At 59.8% G+C, this 19,302-nt stretch overlaps 1 protein-coding gene across 1 annotated transcript in view; it reads right to left on the bottom strand.

The window, feature by feature from the left end:
- The window catches only part of VAV2 (vav 2 guanine nucleotide exchange factor), a 218,984-nt gene that overhangs the window by 32,501 nt on the left and 167,181 nt on the right, over nucleotides 1-19,302 (bottom strand). Inside the window, exons 8-14 of the mRNA XM_011931421.1 lie at nucleotides 16,931-16,945; nucleotides 15,775-15,873; nucleotides 13,931-13,999; nucleotides 12,754-12,854; nucleotides 3,777-3,876; nucleotides 2,467-2,562; nucleotides 1,396-1,464 (exon numbers count right to left, since the gene is read on the bottom strand). Of these exons, the coding sequence (XP_011786811.1) occupies nucleotides 1,396-1,464; nucleotides 2,467-2,562; nucleotides 3,777-3,876; nucleotides 12,754-12,854; nucleotides 13,931-13,999; nucleotides 15,775-15,873; nucleotides 16,931-16,945 (549 nt within the window). The remainder of the gene's footprint in view (nucleotides 1-1,395; nucleotides 1,465-2,466; nucleotides 2,563-3,776; nucleotides 3,877-12,753; nucleotides 12,855-13,930; nucleotides 14,000-15,774; nucleotides 15,874-16,930; nucleotides 16,946-19,302) is intronic.

Below are 19,302 nucleotides of genomic sequence, written 5' to 3'. Positions count from 1 at the left end.
GTCCGTCATGACAGGAAGCTTTCCTGGAGCACTCCTCAGGGTGCTCGCTGCCCAGTGGAGCCGAGCGGCACAGGAGCTGAAGGTCTCTGGGACCACCTCCCGTGCCCACACGTGAGTGCCCACACGATTGGGAATCAATTTCTCCCAGAGCACAAGCCCTGCTCAGAGAACCTCCTAGCACCGGTGGCCAAGCCCTGGTCTCCACTCCCGTCCCGGCCCAACAGCAGCTATAAACGGAGGCAGGTTACAGCCCCGCCCCTGCCCAGAGGGAGCTCCTTAAATGAGGTACCTGGGAAAGGAAAAGGCAGCCCACAGCCCAGGGGGCTGCTCAGAGGGCTGGCGCCAGGTATCAGAGGGCAGGACTGCAGCCCTGAGAGGGGTTGGCAGAGGTGTCCCGTGCTCCCGACGAGGGAGATGCTGGGGGAGCCATCATCCCTCCATCCAGATCCGGCTGGAGGGGACCTACCCCATGCCGGGGGCCATGCCTGGCCTGGGGACACAGGTGACCGTGGCTGACACAGGCCTGGCTGGGAAGGGGCTGGCATGAACAACTGTGTCCAGGAGTAAGAGAGCCACCCACGGGGAAGCCAGTTCCCTGAGGATGGAACCCAGTCAGGGGCGATCCTCCCTGGAAACCGTCCTGTCCATGGCGAAGGCAGGATGAGCAGGACGCAGCCAGGTGACGAGGAGGAGGGTGCACCTGAGACAACACGAGGACCCGGGGAAGTGCAGGGCACGTGCAGGAGCCTGGGAGGGATCCCATCTGCTTGGAACTGTGGTAAACACAGCTGCAACATTGGGGGCAAGTATCCTGCAGAAGGCCTGGAGTGCCAGAGTGAGGAGCCTATGCCTGCTTCATGGGCAGAGGGAGCCATGGAAGGTTTCTGAGCAAGGGAGTGACATGAGCTAAGTTCACTCGGACAAGGGAAGAAAGGGAGGCATGGCTGGCTTGGTGGGGGGGTGTCCTCGAAACAGCCAGGAGTGAAGGAGCTCCCCAGGCAGGTAGCAGAGAGATGGCTCTGGGGTAGCATTTTAGAAGCAGAAGGCTCAGAGCTGGGAGTGAGAAGCACTGGGCCAGAAAGCCCAGAAGGGAGGCGAGTGCCTGAGGGGAAAGCAGGGGGAGGGGAGGCTCAAAGGAGGTCTTGTTGGACAGGTGAGGTTAGGACCCGGGACACCTGAGGGGGCACCTGACCTGCAGCGCCCTTCCACCCGTCACCTCCACCTCCTGTGGGTCTCACCCCCTGCCCTGCCCCGCCCCAACTCCTGCTATCCCAGGAAAATGTCTATAGTCACAATCACGGCTTGTTAATGAGCCCAGTTTCAGTCCAAGACCACGTGGGCATGGTGTGCTAAGCTGCATGATGGCTTCTCCCCTGCCTCAGTTTACCCACTCACCTGCATAGCTTCCAGTGCTTCTTTGAGCTGCTGCCTCTCAGGCCGTTCCGCAGAATGGCTCAGAAGCTCCTGGAGGGGGGAGAAGAGTGTCATGTGTTACCATTTGGGGGTCCTGGCCTCTGCCCTGACCCCTACCCAGTGCAAGGGGTGAGCGCAGAACAAAGTCCTCAGAAGAAATCCATCCCCACCTGCCAGCCTAGGCTGGGTTTGGCTGCCCACCACCAAAGGACAGAGAGTGACCCCTCCACAGGGGGACACCCCATGTCTTGGTGAGGCACTCCCAGATCTTGTGGATAAAGGAAGGGAGTGACCGTGAGAAAGGACACGAAGGCAGCAAAAAGCAAGGCTCTGTGCCAGCAGTTCACGGGAAAAGGCCTCACAAGGTGGCTGGCAGAAACCACCGCCTTCCCTCCCAGGTCTGTCTTTCCTGAAGCCCTTCCATTTCCATTTCTGCTGTGGCCACCAGGAAGCTCAGAGATCAACCACAGTAGCTTTCTTTATTTTTTTTTTTTTTGAGACGGAGTCTCGCTCTGTCACCCAGGTTGGAGTACAGTGGCCGGATCTCAGCTCACTGCAAGCTCCGCCTCCCGGGTTTACGCCATTCTCCTGCCTCAGCCTCCCGAGCCGCTGGGACTACAGGCGCCCGCCACAGCGCCCAGCTAGTTTTTTGTATTTTTTAGTAGAGATGGGGTTTCACCATGTTAGCCAGGATGGTCTTGATCTCCTGACCTCGTGATCCGCCCACCTCGGCCTCCGAAAGTGCTGGGATTACAGGCTTGAGCCACCGCGCCCGGCCCACAGTAGCTTTCTTATTCCTGGTGTGAGGACACTTTTCTGTCTCCTTCAGTTTTCTGACCTCAATAGTGACTTCAGTCGTCTTCCCATGTATATTTACTGTGATAATTGTTCATCACATGCATTGAGCAGTGATAATGAGCTAAGCACGAACTGATTTGTTTACATTCAACTTAATCTGTCTGTGGGCTGCATCCCACACCCCCTGGAAGCTACCAGCCCTCATCTGACTCTGGCAGTGATGACCCCCCAGGCACCCGGGGCCCAGGGCCTCACCTTCAAGAGCAGGTGGTATTTGAGCACCCTCTGCATGGGGACCACCAGCAGGTCTTGTAGTTTAAATTTTCCATCCTGGACCTTCAGCGTGCACTCCTGGGAGGGAGACAGGGCAATGGGAGAGCTCTTCCTGAGGAAAGCCTGAATCCACCCATCTGTACCCCCGCCCACAGAAAGGGGAGACCTAAGTCCAGAACTCGGGCCCAGACGTTTGGTTCTTCTCTAGCCAGGCTCCCAGAACCAGTCCATGCACCCGGGCTGTGCAGAGGGATGGGCTTCACAACACGTGGGTGGGGGCGCGCCACCTCTCCCACCCTGCCATGTCTGCACCGGCCAGGCCGGGACGCAGTGAGACACGTGCGACGCTACAGGAACCCTCCCGGGGCGCCTGCTGGGCCTGCCTGGATGTGGCTTTGACTCTTCCTCCAGGCCAGGTCCTTTGGAGAAGGGCAGCAGGGCATCCCCCGTTGACCAGCCCCTCTCTGGTCTGGCCTCTGGGAGATGTAAGGTGGAGCGCCAGCTCTCTGGTCTGGCCTCTGGGAGATGTAAGGTGGAGCGCCAGCTTGCACTGAGCTGTGGGGGCCACTCCCAGGAACCAGGGCATTCCCCCATTCATTGTCTGGACTTGGGGGGCACCGGGCATCTCCACTGGGGGACCACGCTGCCTCCACCATTGCTATAGCCAGAGGGCTCTACACCAGGCTCCACGTAGAAAACAGGGTGTACCGACCAGATGGAGCTGGAAACTCCAGCTGGGAACAGAAGGGGCTGGGAGGGGCTCACGTGAGAAAGTAGATGTTGACAGAGACTCGCCCTGGGCCTGCATGAGGGGTGGGTGGCCCCATGGTTCCCAGCAAATGTTACCCAGGGTTCCCTGGGGTCAGCAGAGGCCAGGGTCAGGGGTCAGTCAGAGCCCTCAGTTGATAGAGACTCGCCCTGGGCCTGGGGTGAGGATGGATGAGGGGTGGGTGGTCCTATAGTTCCCAGCAAATGTTACCCGGGGCTCCCTGGGGTCAGCAGAGGCCAGGGTCGGGGTCAGCCGAGCCCCCAGCTGAGTTAGATTCAGTCCCAAGGCCCTTTCTCCATGGGGAGTGTCGCTGTGTCCTGGCCTGGGATGGTGACCTCCACCCGACCCAATCCCCAACCCAACACAATGCAAAAGAGAAAAATCTACAAAAAACCATTACATCACCACCCCTGTCACCAACTTCCCAACAAATGGGCAAGAGAGAGGCTGGTACTGAATGAGCTCCAGCCTGCAAGCTGCAACCTCAGAGCCAGGGCCAGGGCCAATGCCTGGCAGGACTTACCTCGACTTTCTGCCTGAAGTCCTCCCGGCTGGCCAGGAGCTGGTTCAGAGTGTTCTGGGCATGCTCCATGTGGCTGCAGTACTCCCCGTAGATCAGGAGCCTGGACAGTGCGCGCGCGCGCACACACACACACACACACACACACACACAGGTTTAATGAGCTGCCCAGGGCTACAGTGAGCCCGTCCATTTTTCCCAGCAGGCTGTAGGTGCGCAACCAACAGTCCCCTCCCCTGACAGCTCCCTGTGTGTGGACATATTCGACGGCCAGGAGGCTGCTTTACCCTTCCTGAAATGCTACCGGGCCGCAGGACGGCTGCCGGCGTGCTGGGAGAGGGGGTGTCCCGCTCTTCCTGAGTCCCAGGTGGTTCTAGGTCAGGTCCCGGCTGGGGACCCGGCTGGGGATGCAGGGTGGAGCTCTCAACCCCCCATCCCACCCCCGAAAAGGGCCAACACTGGAGGAAAGAGAAGCCCCTGACATCCCCCCAGGAAGGAAGACCCCAGGAGGGCTCAGACTCTTGCCCCTAGGCCCTGAGCACCGAGGCCTGTGCTGGCTCAGGGCTCACCCTGGTGCTGTGCCAGGTGGGGAACCCCCAAGTGTCACCCTTGGTGCTTCTACATGGTGCCTGGATTCCACAAGCAGGGGACAACAGCAGTCAGTGACGGCCCCCTCCTCACCAGGGATGCAGGCAGTCATGTGGCCCCCGGACCTGGGAGGACCAGCAAGGTCCCGGGAGGATGCCCAGGAGGCCGGCCCTCGTGTCCTGCCCACCGCCTCCTCCTGGCCCCGGCATCGCTGTCTCCCGGCCACTCTGATTCCCACTTCAGTGCCTTGTGCTGGTCTCTTCAGCCACGGCACCTTCTCCGTTGCCCTGCACTGGGCCCGCATCTCTACCAACTGGAACCCAGGGTTCCCGGCCTCTGGAGCCTCAGGGTTTAGGTTTACCAGCCTGAAATTTCATCTTGAAAACCCTGTCACCGCACCGACAGGGCAGTCCCAAAGAAGAAGAACCACACCAGGGGACCATGCTGGTGACAAGGATGATAAGAGCCACCACTCGCCGAGGCAGCTGCTGCCAGGCGCTTTGCCGACAAGCCTGACGACTTTTTCTGCCCATTTGTAAAGATGGGTGTGATCAGCCCCACCCTTCAGGCAGGGCGACTGAGGCCTCCATGAACTTGCTAGGAGCTGACAGTCTGGCCTGCAAGGCTAGGCCGGACCCAGTGTCCTGGTGATGTGCTCTCTGGCAGGGCTGCGTGTTAGCGTCTGGAGGCTTCCCTGGCCCGGGAAGCCCAGCGCAGGCTCTCGGGACCAGGTCACCATGGCCTCTGGGCCATTTCTCTTTCCATCATGAGAGCTGCTTTGCCGTAGGGCACCCGGCCTGAGGCTCAGGGCTGGGCCTGTAGCTCGGCTTTTGTGGAGGGCGGCCCTCGGGAAGAAGCATCCTGATTGTGGCGTCTTGATGCAGGGACAGGTTTCCATCCAGGTGGCTCTGCCACATGGGCCCTAGACAGGCCCCACTCCCCACACCTATGGGGTTTTGGACCACACAATGCTCACTTTCTTCCCAACTCTGGAGTTCTGGGCTCGTAAGAACACAACCATGGCTGGGAACACATTTTCTGCCCAGGGAGCACGTCCCTTTGCTGCTGGCTCAGGCACACGGACAGGCATCTTGACACACTTCCCACTCCCAACAAATGCTCAAGAGGCTGTCCTCACCGCGGCCAGGGGCGACAGAGGCCCTGACACCCTCCGAGCGCTGCACATGGGGTCCAGCGGCTGGTACCTCCTCAGGCCGCCCGAGAATCCTCCCTCACAAGCCTGCGGGGACACTTCTGGCACTCAAGGCTGACGGTCCACGACTCTGATAAAGGACCTGAACCTGCTCGAAGCTCACCTGGCCCAGCCACAGTCAAGCAAAGCACCTGTGGCCGGTCCCACAGGGCCCACATGTGGGGTTTGCATGGGTGTGTCCCCACGGGTGGGTCCTGGGTCCACAGATCTGGGAGGTCTGCACGGAAGCATCACCATCATCGCAAAGGGCCTGCCTCCCGCCTGGTGCCGGGGCCATGTGTTGACCGGGAGCCACTTTAAATGGGAACCTGCCCCCTGGTTTCCACCTAAATGAGTGTGTTATTACACTGATCATTTTCATATAAAAGTTGGTGAAAACCTATCATCTCTGGAAGCGATCGAGAAAAAGGTTTTTTCTCCTTTAAAAAAAAAAAATGAACAAAAGCTTCAGAGGCCCCCGGTAGAGTAGGAGAGGGGAGAAGGAACAGAGGGACATTAAAGAGACCACCAGACAGCCTGAAAAGTAAGCGGACAAGACACTGAGCCCTAGCGGCTGCCTGCACCTGCCCCGCTCCAGATCGGTGTTTTCTCCACCCTAAGAGAATGATCAGAGCCAGGCGCCGAAGGCATGCCACACACACTGGGCATCAGTTGGTGCCAGGACCTGGGCTGGAAGCTCTGGGGCTGTGATTGTCACCGTTCTACCCATGGGGACACTGAGGCTCAGAGAGGCCCATAGCTGAGAAGGGAATCACACCAGCAGTCACCGACCCCAAAGCCCAGGTCCTTGAGCTGCACCCCTGCCTCCTGGCTGTGCCTGCCATCTGATGATGACACCAGACCAGAAGCACGGCAGGAGGTCCCGGAACCCTAAGGCCCCCAGCCCACCCCTGTGGCCCCTTTGAAAAGGGCCTCTGACCTGGCCTAAGGACTCCAGGTGGGGAAACCAGGGCAGGTGATGAACCTTGAGGCTTTCAGAGCTTCCCAAGACCACCTAGAGGTGGGAGGGGGAGTCTGGGCTGGGGAGGCAGAAAGCCAGAGCCTCCGGCAAGGTGTCCTCCCCACATAGAGCCATGTCTGCTGCTGCTGGGGCTGGGGCCACGTTCGGGCAGGAGGGATCACGTGACACCACACTGCCTGACTTCCCACCAGGCATGGGCTCAGCTGGAAGCTCTGGGACTCTGACTGTTGCCATTTTACCCATGGGGACATTGAGGCTCAGAGAGGCCTGTGCTGAGAAGGGAAGCACACCAGCAGTCACCAACCCCAAAGCCCAGGTTCTTGGGCTGCAGTGCACTGCCTGCTGGCTGTACACCACCGCAGACTCGGCTTCGAGCATTTCAGGTGAGCTGGGCGCAGGGACGGCCCTAGCCCCTCTCCATCGAGGGAAGTCTTCGTGTGCGTGGAAAAAGCACCCAACTGAAGCCCAGTGGATAACACGCCTGGTGCCAGAAGCTCTAGCGTGGCCGAACCAGCCTTGTGAGCTCCCCCTTTCAATTTCACACCAGGTCACCTGCGCCCGAGGTTTAGGCGGACGAGGGGCCGGGGTGCGGATCCCAGCCTTATTCTCCTCGCACCATGCCCCACTGGGAACGCCCCCATCAGCCACAGCACCGCTGAGCCGGCAGCCTTCTCCATCTGGCAAACTTCTACTCATCCGTCAAAACCCTCCCTATCATCGCCCCTTCTGTGCCACCTTCTTCACCTCAACCCCTGCCCCAGCAGGGCCAGAGGGAAAAACAAGGAGATAGGTCAAAGGGCAGCAGGTGGAGGGCTGTCCAAAGTCAGTGGGAGCCCAAAGAGGAGGATGCCCCGGGTGATCCCCACCCCCCAGCCCTGAGCTCCTGCAGTGGGTCTCACTCCTCCCCATGTCCCAGCACCCAGCCCGGAGCCTGCCTGCACCAGGCACTCACACACGGCTGTGAGCGGCCACAGCCGCAAGCCTGGACACAGGTCCTTCTATCCATTTGATAAAAGGATGCAGGGGGTGGGGGTGGGGGGAACGGCAGACACTTGCAGCAAACAGGAGAAGGAGAACTACTCCTGGGAAAAGACACACAGACCTCCATGAAGAACCCGAAAGGGCTCTGGCCGTGGGAGGTGCTTCACACCTGGGCTCACTGCATCCTCACAGAACCACTTTCAGGACAGGGGCCCTGAGGCTCAGAGAGGTGACATGACTTCTGAGGTCGCCCAGCAAGGAGGAACAGGGCCAGATTCCAAAGCGAATGCACGTGGCTCCCAACCCTGGCCCTTAGGGCCCCCGGGTGAGGCCTCTGCAGAGGAACACTCTCTCTCCGTTGAGTCCAGAAGGACACTCAAGGGACCCGTGCCCTCTGTCACCTGACCCAGGTGCGGAGCAGATGCCAGCACCTGCACACCCCCAGCCCCACTGACCACGGGCAGCTGGCAAAGGAGAGGGCCTCGGACCAGAACTCGGCTGCAGTGGGTCCACCAGAGCCTCACACTGTGACCTTATTTGGTCACGATACAGATGCAATCAAGGTAAGGATGGATGAGGCCATGATGAAGGAAGGTGGCCCTAAATCCAATCACAGTGGCCTCAGAAAATGACACAGAGACGTGGGGAGGCCATGTGGAGACGGGGACAGAAAACGAAGCAGCCACAGCCAGGAACGCCCGGGACCCCAGCAGCTGCAGGACATAGGAAGGATCCCCCTGGAGCCTCTGCAAGATGTATGACCCGGGCACATCTGGACTTTGGCTCAGTGAGACTAATTTAGGATTCTGGCCTCCAGAATGGCGTCATGTCTTGTTTCAAGCCACCATGTTTGCGGTCATTGTTACAGCCAAACCAGGTCACTCACATAGATGCCTTCACCCTCCGTCCACATCACCAGGTCACTCACATAGATGCCTTCACCCTCCGTCCACACCACCAGGATTCTGAACACCTGCCACATGCCAGGCAGCATGGGCCACAGAGTCCCCAGGGGGCAGAGTTTGACATTTCTCCGAAAAAGGGAGAGAAAACGGCAGTGACTCCAAGCCTATTGGAGGAAGTCCGTTAAGGAGGCAAAAGTTTACAGGCCTTAATTCTAACCACTTTTACTACTGTTAAGAAAAAGGAGCCAAAACTTGGGAATAAGGCAGCACACAGGGGCACACATGCACGCATACACACACACGTGTACACATACACACACACAAGCACACACACACACACACACACACATGACTTCATGCATTCCTGGTCTGGCTGGAGCACCTCTTGGGGGCAGCCTCCTCTGACTCCGGCTGACTCCTCCCCTGGAGAAAGTTGTTCAGGCACAAATGATTTCTGTCCTGCTAGAGGACATGGCCCCAAAGGTCCCAGTGTGGTCACCTTGCAAGGCACAGCCCACCATGTCCAGTGTCCTGCCCTACCTCCCCTCTCTGCTGACAAGCTGTGTGAGTTGACAGATGCGTGGCGCCACAGCTCCATGGGTATTTGTGTGAGGGTTATGTTTTTTTTTTTGTTTGGAGACGGAGTCTGGCTCTGTGATCCAGGCTGGAGTGCAGTGGCATGATCTTGGCTCACTGCAAGCTCCGCCTCCCGGGTTCAGGCCATTCTCCTGCCTCAGCCTCCCGAGCAGCTGGGACTACAGGCGCCCGCCACAGCGCCCAGCTAATTTTTTGTATTTTTTAGTAGAGACGGGGTGTCACCGTGTTAGCCAGGATGGTCTCGATCTCCTGACCTCGTGATCCGCCCGCCTCAGCCTCCCAAAGTGCTGGGATTACAGGCGTGAGCCACCGCGCCCGGCCAAGGGTTATGTTTTTTTAACTTTCTGAGTATGTTAAACTCTGACCCCACTACACAGCACACAAATGCCTCCTCCAGAGACACCTCTCCTCTGCGCATTTTCCTCACGGCGTCACCTCTGCCTCTAGTCCACAAAGCCCCAACCTCTCAAGATGCCCAGGGACAGGCCAGCGCGGGTTGAGGGCCACAGGCCATGGGCTCAAGTATGGACCAAGGATGCAGGAACAAGCACGTCCACGGCTGAGCTGCCACCTCTGGCCTCTGTTTCCCCATCTGGGAAGTAGGGGTTAGACAGAGCGGGAGCTAAGGCTTCTTGACTTCAGAGGTTCCCAAAGGCAGCCCTGCCAGAGGAGGTGGCCAAGCCAACCCCTACCAGGGGTTTTGAGGCCAGGGACTCTCCCTGCAGGTAGCACCCCGGAACCACCCAGCCTTGGACTTCGGGTAGGAACCATCCACAGGGCAGCCTCACTCGTTCCAGGATTCCGAGCGGAAGTCTCGGTGCACTAAAGCGCTCGTCTGTCTTGGATCCTTCATCTCCAAACGCACAGGGAAATCCCACACAGCCCCAGGGGAGGAGGGCATGGCCTTCACCTTGTTCTGTTCTGCTTTCCTCCCAAAAGTGCTTGTGCAAAGCTCTACAGAGAGCTCCTCTTGAAAGCCAGTCCGTGGCCTTCCTGCGGAGCTGCCAGCTCCCTGAGGCCGTTCCCTTTGTAGCTCTCCTGCCTCCACGTCCCCGTATGCCCCCACTCCCGCAGCATGACTCACTGCCTCGCTCAAGGAAGCCACCAGGGGCTGGACTCCAGGCCCAGCCTGGCCAGCCCCAGCCACAGAGAAAAACCACATGGCTCTGTCTTACGTCCAGAGCTGCAGAATGCAAACTCCTTCCCAAGGCCCAGTGTCCCTCTGGGTGGGAGATGCCCCTTTTTAGGCCTACAGGGAAAGGCTAAGAGGAGCTCCTGCCTTGTCTGAGGACCAAGGCTACATTCATGAAGGTATAATGTCAAAAAGAGGGAGGTGACTGTCCCCTGCCATTCAGGGCTGGTCACGCCACATGGGGACGCTACTCCACCCTTCACCCCTGACGAGCTGCCAGAACCCTGTCACAAAGCCCCTCAGCAGCTTCCTCATGCCCTTGCTTTAAAAAAGAAAAATTCTAAATCCTTCCCTTGGCCTGGAAGCCCCTGCAGAAACCTCCAGTCCTTCCCTGAAAGCCCCCGCAGGACCCTCCAGTCCTTCCCTAGAGAGCTGCCCCTTTCCTACTGGGCTCCTGTCTCTCATCTTCCCCCAAGCTTCTGCTCCCCCACGCGCCTCGCCCCACCCCTGCAGGACTGTGCTCAAGGGGACCCGTCCTCGGCTGCGCAGCCCTTACGGGTCTCCTGGGCTCTCCAGCAACACCACAGTGCCCCCGAGCTCCTCTGTCTTGTCTTGGTTCTCATCCCTCCCAACCAGTGAGAGGCCAGTAGCTCTGTTCACTGCGTATCCTCGGTCCAGAGCTCAGTAGCCACACACAGCAGGCACCCTATGAAAGCTTCAGGACTCATCCGGCAAGCGAGAACCGGGACCTTGGGGCCGACTCCACAATGAGAGGAATGGGGCAGAAAAGCTGGATGCTGGGATGGAACCACGATGACTTGGTGATGAGCTTTGATGAAATGCTGCCAGCCCCTTCCCTAAACAGACCCTGACTGACGGGTCTGGCCATGGGCCTCACTCCCAGGGACGAAGCCGCCTGTCCACAGAGCTCTTGGGCTGGGCCTGTGACTGGATGCGCTGCCCACACTGCAGTGGCACTCCAAGGCAGAGATGTCCGCTGTTCCTGGGCAGGAACCACGTATGCAAGGTCCTGCTGGTAGGACGGGGTCGGGGTGTCGCAGGGCAGCCTGACTGCGAAGGGAGGCTCCTGGGAGAGGGCAGGTTATCCACCCTGTCACTCCACCTCACAGCCAGCCATTCCTGCTCCGGGGCTTCAGCCTTGAATGGGCCTAGAAGTAAACCACGCTTCATCCGTGGCTCCCTCCCTTCCTGGCCGAGGGACAGCATGAACAAGGCACTGAGAAGGTCCGCTGTACCCCACACCTGGTACACTGGGCCGACAGCTAGTGCGACCCGCCAGCCAGTGCGACCCACCAGCCGGGTATATCGGCTCACCCGCAGATGAAGGGAACACCTTGCTGGGGCAGGTTAGGGAGCTGTCCTCCCCCGACCCCTGCCCACTCTTACGCCTCCGGGGCTGGCCAGTGTGCTCACACCTGCTGGGCCTCGTCAGCTCTCCTGGTCACCTCTGCCACCTGACCACAAGCACTGCCTGCTCCCTCGCGTCTCCGGGAACCCCACAAGCCATGGCCCCTGGAGAGCAGACTCCGGGACCCTCCTCACAGGGGAGGGGGGAGCGCCTTTCCTGGAGCTACGGAGCACACGGGGAAGCACCTGTAGGGTTTCCCAGGCAACGTGCCTGAGAATCCAGCCCTGGGCCTGTCCCCGGCTGCCTGGACAGGGAGGGGTGTGAGCTAGGCTGACGGTCACCTGGCAGACGACGCAGGGGACCCTCCTAGAGATGAGGGAGAGATGGACCTGGGCACCCAATGCCTGGCCCAGGGCCACGTGGTCAGATGCGCCTGTGGGGTCTTGTACAACTCCCCAGGCCCCACAGCAGACCCTTCCACCCTTCCAAGAGTGGATCCTGGACATGGTATTTGTAACAAGCTCCCCAGTGGCTCTCGTAAGCGGCCAAGTTCAGGAAGCATTAGCATAGACCCCTTTGGGCACCTCCAAAGGATCTCCAAGGGACAGAGAGCTTGGCACCGTCCCCTGATGGGGCTCTCTCGTGACCTCCATGGCTGGAAACGCCATCTCCCCAGCCTCCGACAGCCTGGGCATCGTCTAACCCCCAGAAACGCCATCTCCCCGGCCTCCAACAGCCTGGGCATCGTCTAACCCCCAGAAACACCATCTCCCCAGCCTCTGACAGCCTGGGCATCGGCTAAGCCCCAGAAACGCCATCTCCCCGGCCTCCAACAGCCTGGGCATCGTCTGAGCTTCACGTGCCACCTCCTTTCATCCTTGTCCGCATCCTAACTTTAAAGAACCAGCCACAAAGGCATAGAAGGGAGAAGCAGGGGCCCAAGATCTCCACTGGGACAGCCAAGCCACTTGGATGGCAACCCCTCACAGCTAGTCAGAAACATCCAGAATCCGGATCCTGCCCCTGCCGAGCTCCCACAGGATAGGAGGCTCCACATCCTCTCCATCATCCAGGCTGTGGCTCGGGGTGGGCGGCATCCTCAACAAGGGAGGACGGGGTCCAGAGGGGGCAGCCCCTGTCTCGGGACACCCCAAAACCCAAGAGTTCCACTTGTGTAAACTCTTCCGCAGACAGGGAGGGGCCAAGGAGCCCCAGAGGGCCAGCAGCCACTCACCTTTCCTTGAAATCGAGAAAGACCTTGGCCAGCGTGCTGCCCCCGACCATCATGGACACGTCGATGGCCCTCAGGAAGCTGTGATGCACCTTGATCAGGTCCTGGGTTGAAAAAGAGCCGTGAGTGCCTGGCCAGGCCCACCCAAGGCTAGACGGGAGCGCCACCCTTAAGGCACCCCTGTGGTTCTGTGGTTCCTGTCAAGGGGGTGAGGGACCCGGGTGCTGGGCCTGCACCCCACATATCTGTGCATGCCAGGGTGTGATTCCGGTAGAAGATTCTATGGCAATGGTGCACAGAAGAGCCCGTACGTGCGGGAGGGAAGTCGCCCTCAGCCAGCATCAGCCCATCTGACACACAGCAGCCGACTCAGGGCAGGCTCTACAGACAGAGTGGGGCGGCACAGCGCAGTACCCCTGTGCCCAGGCCGCACCCCAGGACCCCCATCCCCACCCCAGGCCCCTTTCTGTCTGTGGTCCTCCATCCGGACCACAGCTCAAGGCTAGATGAACTCTGGGTCAGAGGCACAGACTACAGGAAGCTCTGGGGTCCAAGCCAGCCTCATCCAGGGCACAGTGACCAGAGCCCACCCTTGCAGCTAATGAGACGCCCAGGGAGGCAGGACACAGCCACCGCATGGGCTGCTGGCACCTGTGGCCACCAGGCCAGGAAGAAGGGCCAGGAGCAGCGTGTCCTCGGAGGAAGCCCACCCACGCGTGGCTGCCAGAGCCTGGTGCCAGCGCCCTGCTCTGCTAACCACGTCAAGGTGACTCTGCATGGGGAACTGCCTTTCTATGACTGCGTTCAGACACCCACAGGGCAGGCGAGGGGGTCTGCTCAAAGGGGTGGAGGGACACGTTTCACTCTGGCCGCTGACAAAAACTTCATTTACATTCTCAGGGTCATCTGTGCCGCCAGCCAGGTTCATCCGTGCCTCCAGCCATGCATGTCAGTGCCGCCCTCACCCACAGACTAGGGGAGCCCAGAAACCTGCTACCCTGGCTCCTAAATCCAAAGACCGTGGAGAGAGGGGTGGGGGCTCCTCCTTCCAGCCAGCACAAGCCACAACGGAGCTGCAGGGGTGCAGCTCTCTAAGGCCCCGGGGACAGCAGGACATGTGTGGCCAGTGCCGAGTTAGAGCCCAGAGCCCGGCATGAGCGAGGGGGGCCAGGACCCTTACCTCCAGGTTAATGAAGACAGCCGCCATGTCCGCCGGGCTCAGCACCAGCCGCAGGGGGCTCATGTAGTTCTGGAAGAGAGAAGGCCGCCACTGCCACCCTGCTACTGTCGCCCACCCTCTCAAGGTCACAGCTGCTGGGGAGGGTCCCTGGGGCAGCTCCGAGGCAGGCACACTGGGGTGCTCCATGCTGACTGGGGTGCACCTGTGTTCTGGCCACATCGGGCTCCATTCTCTGGGGGTGAGTTCAGGGCGGGGAGGTGTGGGGGTAAAGATTCTAATGCTGCCAGCATGACGGGGGCAGAGTCCTGTGGTGGCCACTCATACACAGGGTAGACTTAGGCGCTATGGCTGCCCTGAGGTGGGCGTTGGGGTTGTGGTTTGCAGTGAGGGACTGAGACCCAGGAGGCAGGGCCATCACCCACGGGGACTGTCTGGATGGACAGGGCCGTGGTCCCCACCCAGCACTCAAACACTGAGCTTGTGCTCCTGAGCACGACCCCACAACTGTCATCAAAAGGGACGCTCTCCATCTGGAGAAGTGCCGGCGGGGGTGCAGGCTGGGACCAGAGTCCTCCAGTCCCAGCCTCAGGCCGGATGTGAAGTGAAAATGAGGACGTGTGAGGCTGCCGACCCTGCTCTGGAGGCTCTGGGAGGCCCTGCCACCCTCGCCTCTCCTGCTCCCCGAGTGGCTCCTGCTCAGGGTGGCCAGCAGCTCTGCAGGCATCCTCTGGGCCCAGCTGTGGGACCACTCCTTGGCCATCTCGTGACGCAGAGAGCATCGTCCAAGCAAACACACCCAGGTGGCAGCCCCAGGCAGGGTGCAGACAGACCCCAAGAGCCCTCCTGCTTTCTGAGGCAGCACTCAGCCATGGAGGGATGCAGAGGCCGGCAGGACCCCAGCAGAAGCCGACCTCAGAGCCAGGCTTCTCGGAAGGGGCGGGACTCGGCCAGGGCATGAGCAGGGCTTCAAGGGAGCAGGAAGGACCTGGACCAGGATGTACAGATGTGTGTGCAGAAAGGCCGCTGGCCAAGGACCAGAGGGTGGGGCAGCAGGAGGGGGCCCGGCCAGAGCAAAGCCAGCCTGGGTCCAAGGCGGCAGACCAGGTCTCCTGACTGGAGGCACCACGGCCACCCTGGACCCCACACCACAACCGGAAGATAGAAATGAGACTCCAGCTTAAAACAAGGTTGGTTTTTCTCCCCAGTAAACACTAGCAGTTGGCAATGAAGACTCAGAAGCGCCGGGGAAATGTCCCAGAGCCAGGCCGATCAGGTGCCTACAGGAGGCCCAAGTCGGGTAGGGCAGGTGAAGGCCCATCCTCAGCCCTCTAGGAGCTCAGCAGGCCAGCGGGAGAGGACTCAGATGCACCAGAGTGGAACAGCTGGAGTCTGCAGCTCTGGTCACTAGGCCCGACCATGCCTCATGCAGGACACTCCCAGCTCCCCATGGGAGCTTTCTTCCCTTTTACAGAGGCAGAGGCTGAGGGTGGAGAGGCTGGGGAGCAGCTCTAGGTGGGATGGGGGGGAATACATGAGGAGCTAGCTCAGCACCTGCCTTAGAGCAACGTTCAGGAGCTGAAGCCGTAATCCCACCCGGACTAGGCTCGGAGGAGGGGCAGGGACAGCCGCAGGCTGGGGCTTCAGGGGTTGCAGAGGAAAGGAGAGGGCACCCTCCTTTTGGGTAGGGGATACCTGGAGGCAGAGCTAGGAGGGCCACCAACTTTCCTTCGCCTGTCAGAGAGGCCCTGTGGCCCTGCCTCCGGAATGCACTCCCAGGGGATGGGCAGCCCTGCAGTGACCACAGTGGCCGCTGCCATTTTCCGGCAGCCACCGCCCGCCCTCACCTTTTCTATGTCCTCCAGGGTGCGGTAGTACTTGGCCTCGGTCTCCTGGATCTCCAGCAGGCAGCAGTTCCTTTTGTCATCCTCAGTCATGCTCATTTTCTAGAGGAGGGAAGGGGGTGTCAGCAGGACCCCACGGGCCCAGCCACCTGCCACCTGCACGTCTGCACTGTGACACCCGGACACCTCCGCACATGAGGACATCTCCTCGGGTTTGGCCACGAGGTCACTGAGAGTGCAGTACTGCAGCCGGAGGAGTGACAGAGAGGGCCAACCCCTTCGCATCCATTTGGCAGATGAAGAAACTGAGGCACGGGGAGGGGACATGACATGGGGACAGTGCCAAGGAAGGCTCGGAGGCAGAGGCTTCTACAATCCCAGGCTCCTACTCCTCTGATTCTGAATCTCAATTCTTCGCCAGACTGGGGTGAGGGCCACAGAAGCTATCCCCTCCCGCACAGGAGCAGGAGTGAGTTGCTAAAGCACCTACCGTGTGCATAAGTCCTCCCTATACAGCAGACTGTGTGCTCAACTCCATGCAGACCACATCCACTGAGACATTGCACGTCTCAGTACCAGCCACCTGCAGGTTGGACTCTTCCCCCAAGTGTCCACTGGTTTCTAGCCAGGGGGCCTGAGACGACCCGCCACCTCCACCAGCAGGGTCCCTGGGGCCTCCTCCAGAGCAGGGCCTGCCCCCGCCTCTGGTGGAATGTGGCTGGGACAGAACTGTTCAGAGGTTGCCTGGCCAGTGGTCCAGGGTGAGGTGACAGGTGGGGTCACTGTGGGGCAGTGGGGGATTTTCCCAACACTCTCTTGAAGGTTCTGTTAGGCTGGGTGAACCACATCTGTCACAAGGCTCTGGAGAAATGGTGCTGAGACCCACAGCACTTGTGTCAGCCCTAAGACCATCATCATCCTCCAAGAAATTGCCAAGGGTCCCCTTGGGTCTGCCAGGCTGCAGATCTCTAAGGCAACATGCAAGATGGGATACAGGACCACGGGGGTGCTAAGGGTCTGTGATGCCTGAAGTCACGTGTGCCTATGTCTCCCTGGGGGCAGGGTCCTGAGTTTTCTCAGAGAGGTCTGAGCCCTCCCTGAAAGGTCAAGAAGACGGCGCAGGCAGGATGTCCCCAACCTCCCCTTCCAGGCCACTCACCTGCATGTATCTAATCTGCAAGCGTGGAGAAAGAAACCAGAAACAGTGCCAGTTAGCAGGGCCCACACTGTCCTTGCAACCTGGGCCTGGGACATCAGGAACACCACCCCACAACCAGCCAACAGACCCGAAGCCACATCACAGCCCCTCGTGCTGCCCAGCTGGGCAGGGTGACAGCTCAGGGGCCAGAGCCTCCACAGCAGACCCTCTACCCAGGCTCTGGAAGTGGCACCTGCCATCCTCTGGCTTTACCTTCCTTTGGGGAAGTCACCATCTCCATTACCTTCTACTGGGGCTATTCAGAGAGCTCCAGACATGACAGGGAAGGACATGGAAGCAGCTGTTTTATCTCAGAGGACCCTGGTAGGAAGCAGGAACTGCCCCTTGCCCCCAGCCCCTGCCTAGATAGACTGGACAGCTCGAGACCAGCAGGACCAGCGCTGGACACAAGGACACTATGCAGAGCCTGACAGCAGAGTGCATTCCACCCCAGACACAGGCAACGCTGTTACCCAGCCTGGCAGGTTCTGTGGCCACTCCACGTCCCTTCACATGTTTTCTCAAAGAGGTCTGAGACCTCTTCAGACCTCTTCAGAACCAGGGACAGCAGTGGGCTCCAGGGAGCACCCACTCTCGCCAGGCATGGATGGGGGTCTCGAGAGAGAGGGCCTGCATGATCCAGGGCCAGGATCCCCCACACAACCTCACAGGCAATGCACCCACCTGCTGAAGTTTACCCGCAGGATGCCCAGCCTTCTTTTCTTTTTTTTTTTTTTTTTTTTGAGACAGAGTCTTGCTCTGTCGCCCAGGCTGGAGTGCAGTGGTGCGAAGTTGGCCCGGGTTCACACCATTCTCCTGCCTCAGCCTCCCGAGTAGCTGGGACTACAGGCGCCTGCCACCTCACCCGGCTAGTTTTTTTAAAATTTTTTTTTGTATTTTTCAGTAGAGACGGGGTTTCACCGTGTTAGCCAGGATGGTCTCGATCTCCTGACCTTGTGATCAGCCCGTCTCGGCCTCCCAAAGTGCTGGGATTACAGGCTTGAGCCACCGCGCCCGGCCGAATGCCCAACTTTCAAACGACCTGGGGAGTGAACCGGCCTTGACCAGTCAGAGCTCATTCCCAAGTCCAGACGGCTCGCCGGCCACCTTGGGACCTCTCAGGCCAGCTCTGAGGAGGTGAGGGAAGCCCCCAGCAGCAGGGCCATGGCTCAGCCTTCCAGCCCAAACAGCTGCCCAGCCAGGCTCCCCAGGAAGGCAAACTGGAGGCCGTGCTGCCTCCACAAAGGGCCATCATCCCTGCGGGGAGACCCCCCCGGTCATGGCGGGGAACAAAACTCAGCTCAAGACCCTTCAGGGACAAGCAGAGAAACCTGCTCTTAAGAGTCAGTTTGGGGGCTGTGAGACCCCCAGCCCTGCACCTGCCTGTCTCTCCCAGCAGGATGCCAGCAGAGCGGGCAAGGCCTCCGGGCAAAGCCTCTTTAGGGACTTGTTTCCCCAGCTTTCTGCCTCTCCACCACCAGCTGGTTCCTCTCACACTAAAAGAAAACACTGAGATCAGCTTTTTGAGAAATTTCCCATTTCTTCGGGGAAAGCCAGTGGCATCAAAAGCCTCCACGGTTGGCAAGTGGCATCTTGCCCACTCTCGGGAGCCTGGGGGTCCGAGGGCCTGTGACCTGCCCCACCAGGTCCCTGTCTCCCCATTCCAGCTCTGTTGGATCCCCACCTTCCACACAGCAGCTGCTGGCAATAAACCCATGCGGAGCAAACTGGCATCCGAGAGATGATTCGCCACTGCCTGCATGGAAATAAACATCCTCCACACATAAAAGACGCACAGCTGGCTAACTGGGCCAATATTGGTCTCATCACTCTCCACACAAAGGGGGAAAATGATGCGTGCTTTAGACCGTGAGCCAAGTTACTATCTTAAGGCTCCCTGGGCAGGAAGGACTGAGGGTCCTGCAAACCCTTGGAAGAAGAATCCCATGCCAACACGGGCGGGGGTCACGACAGTGGTGGTGTCACCTCTGGGGCACTTGAGAACATCTCCACAGAGAGGAAGGGCACAGAGCGGACCAGGACTCAGTGAAGGTTTCCAAGGTTGCTCCTTGGAGGAGCCCCGAGGGGACTGGGAAGGACCAAGGGGTGCACTCTCTGGATGTCCCCCTGCAACCAGAGGAGCTCCCCCTCGGTGGCTCAGACATGGGGACGGCTCAGTATTGTGTTAAGCAAGGGCCAGGCTGCTCTGCAAGGGAAGGGAGCGGAGAGAGGAGAGGAGAGGAGGAGAGGGGAGGGGAGGGGAGGGAAGGGGAAGGGATGGGATGGGAGAGACTGGGAGGGGAGGGAAGCAAAGGGATGGATGGAAGGAAGGA

Source organism: Colobus angolensis, unplaced genomic scaffold (assembly GCF_000951035.1).
Source record: "Colobus angolensis palliatus isolate OR3802 unplaced genomic scaffold, Cang.pa_1.0 Scaffold9, whole genome shotgun sequence".
In the NCBI taxonomy this organism is placed as follows: Eukaryota; Metazoa; Chordata; class Mammalia; order Primates; family Cercopithecidae; genus Colobus; species Colobus angolensis.
This window is presented reverse-complemented; position numbering and strand designations above follow the sequence as displayed.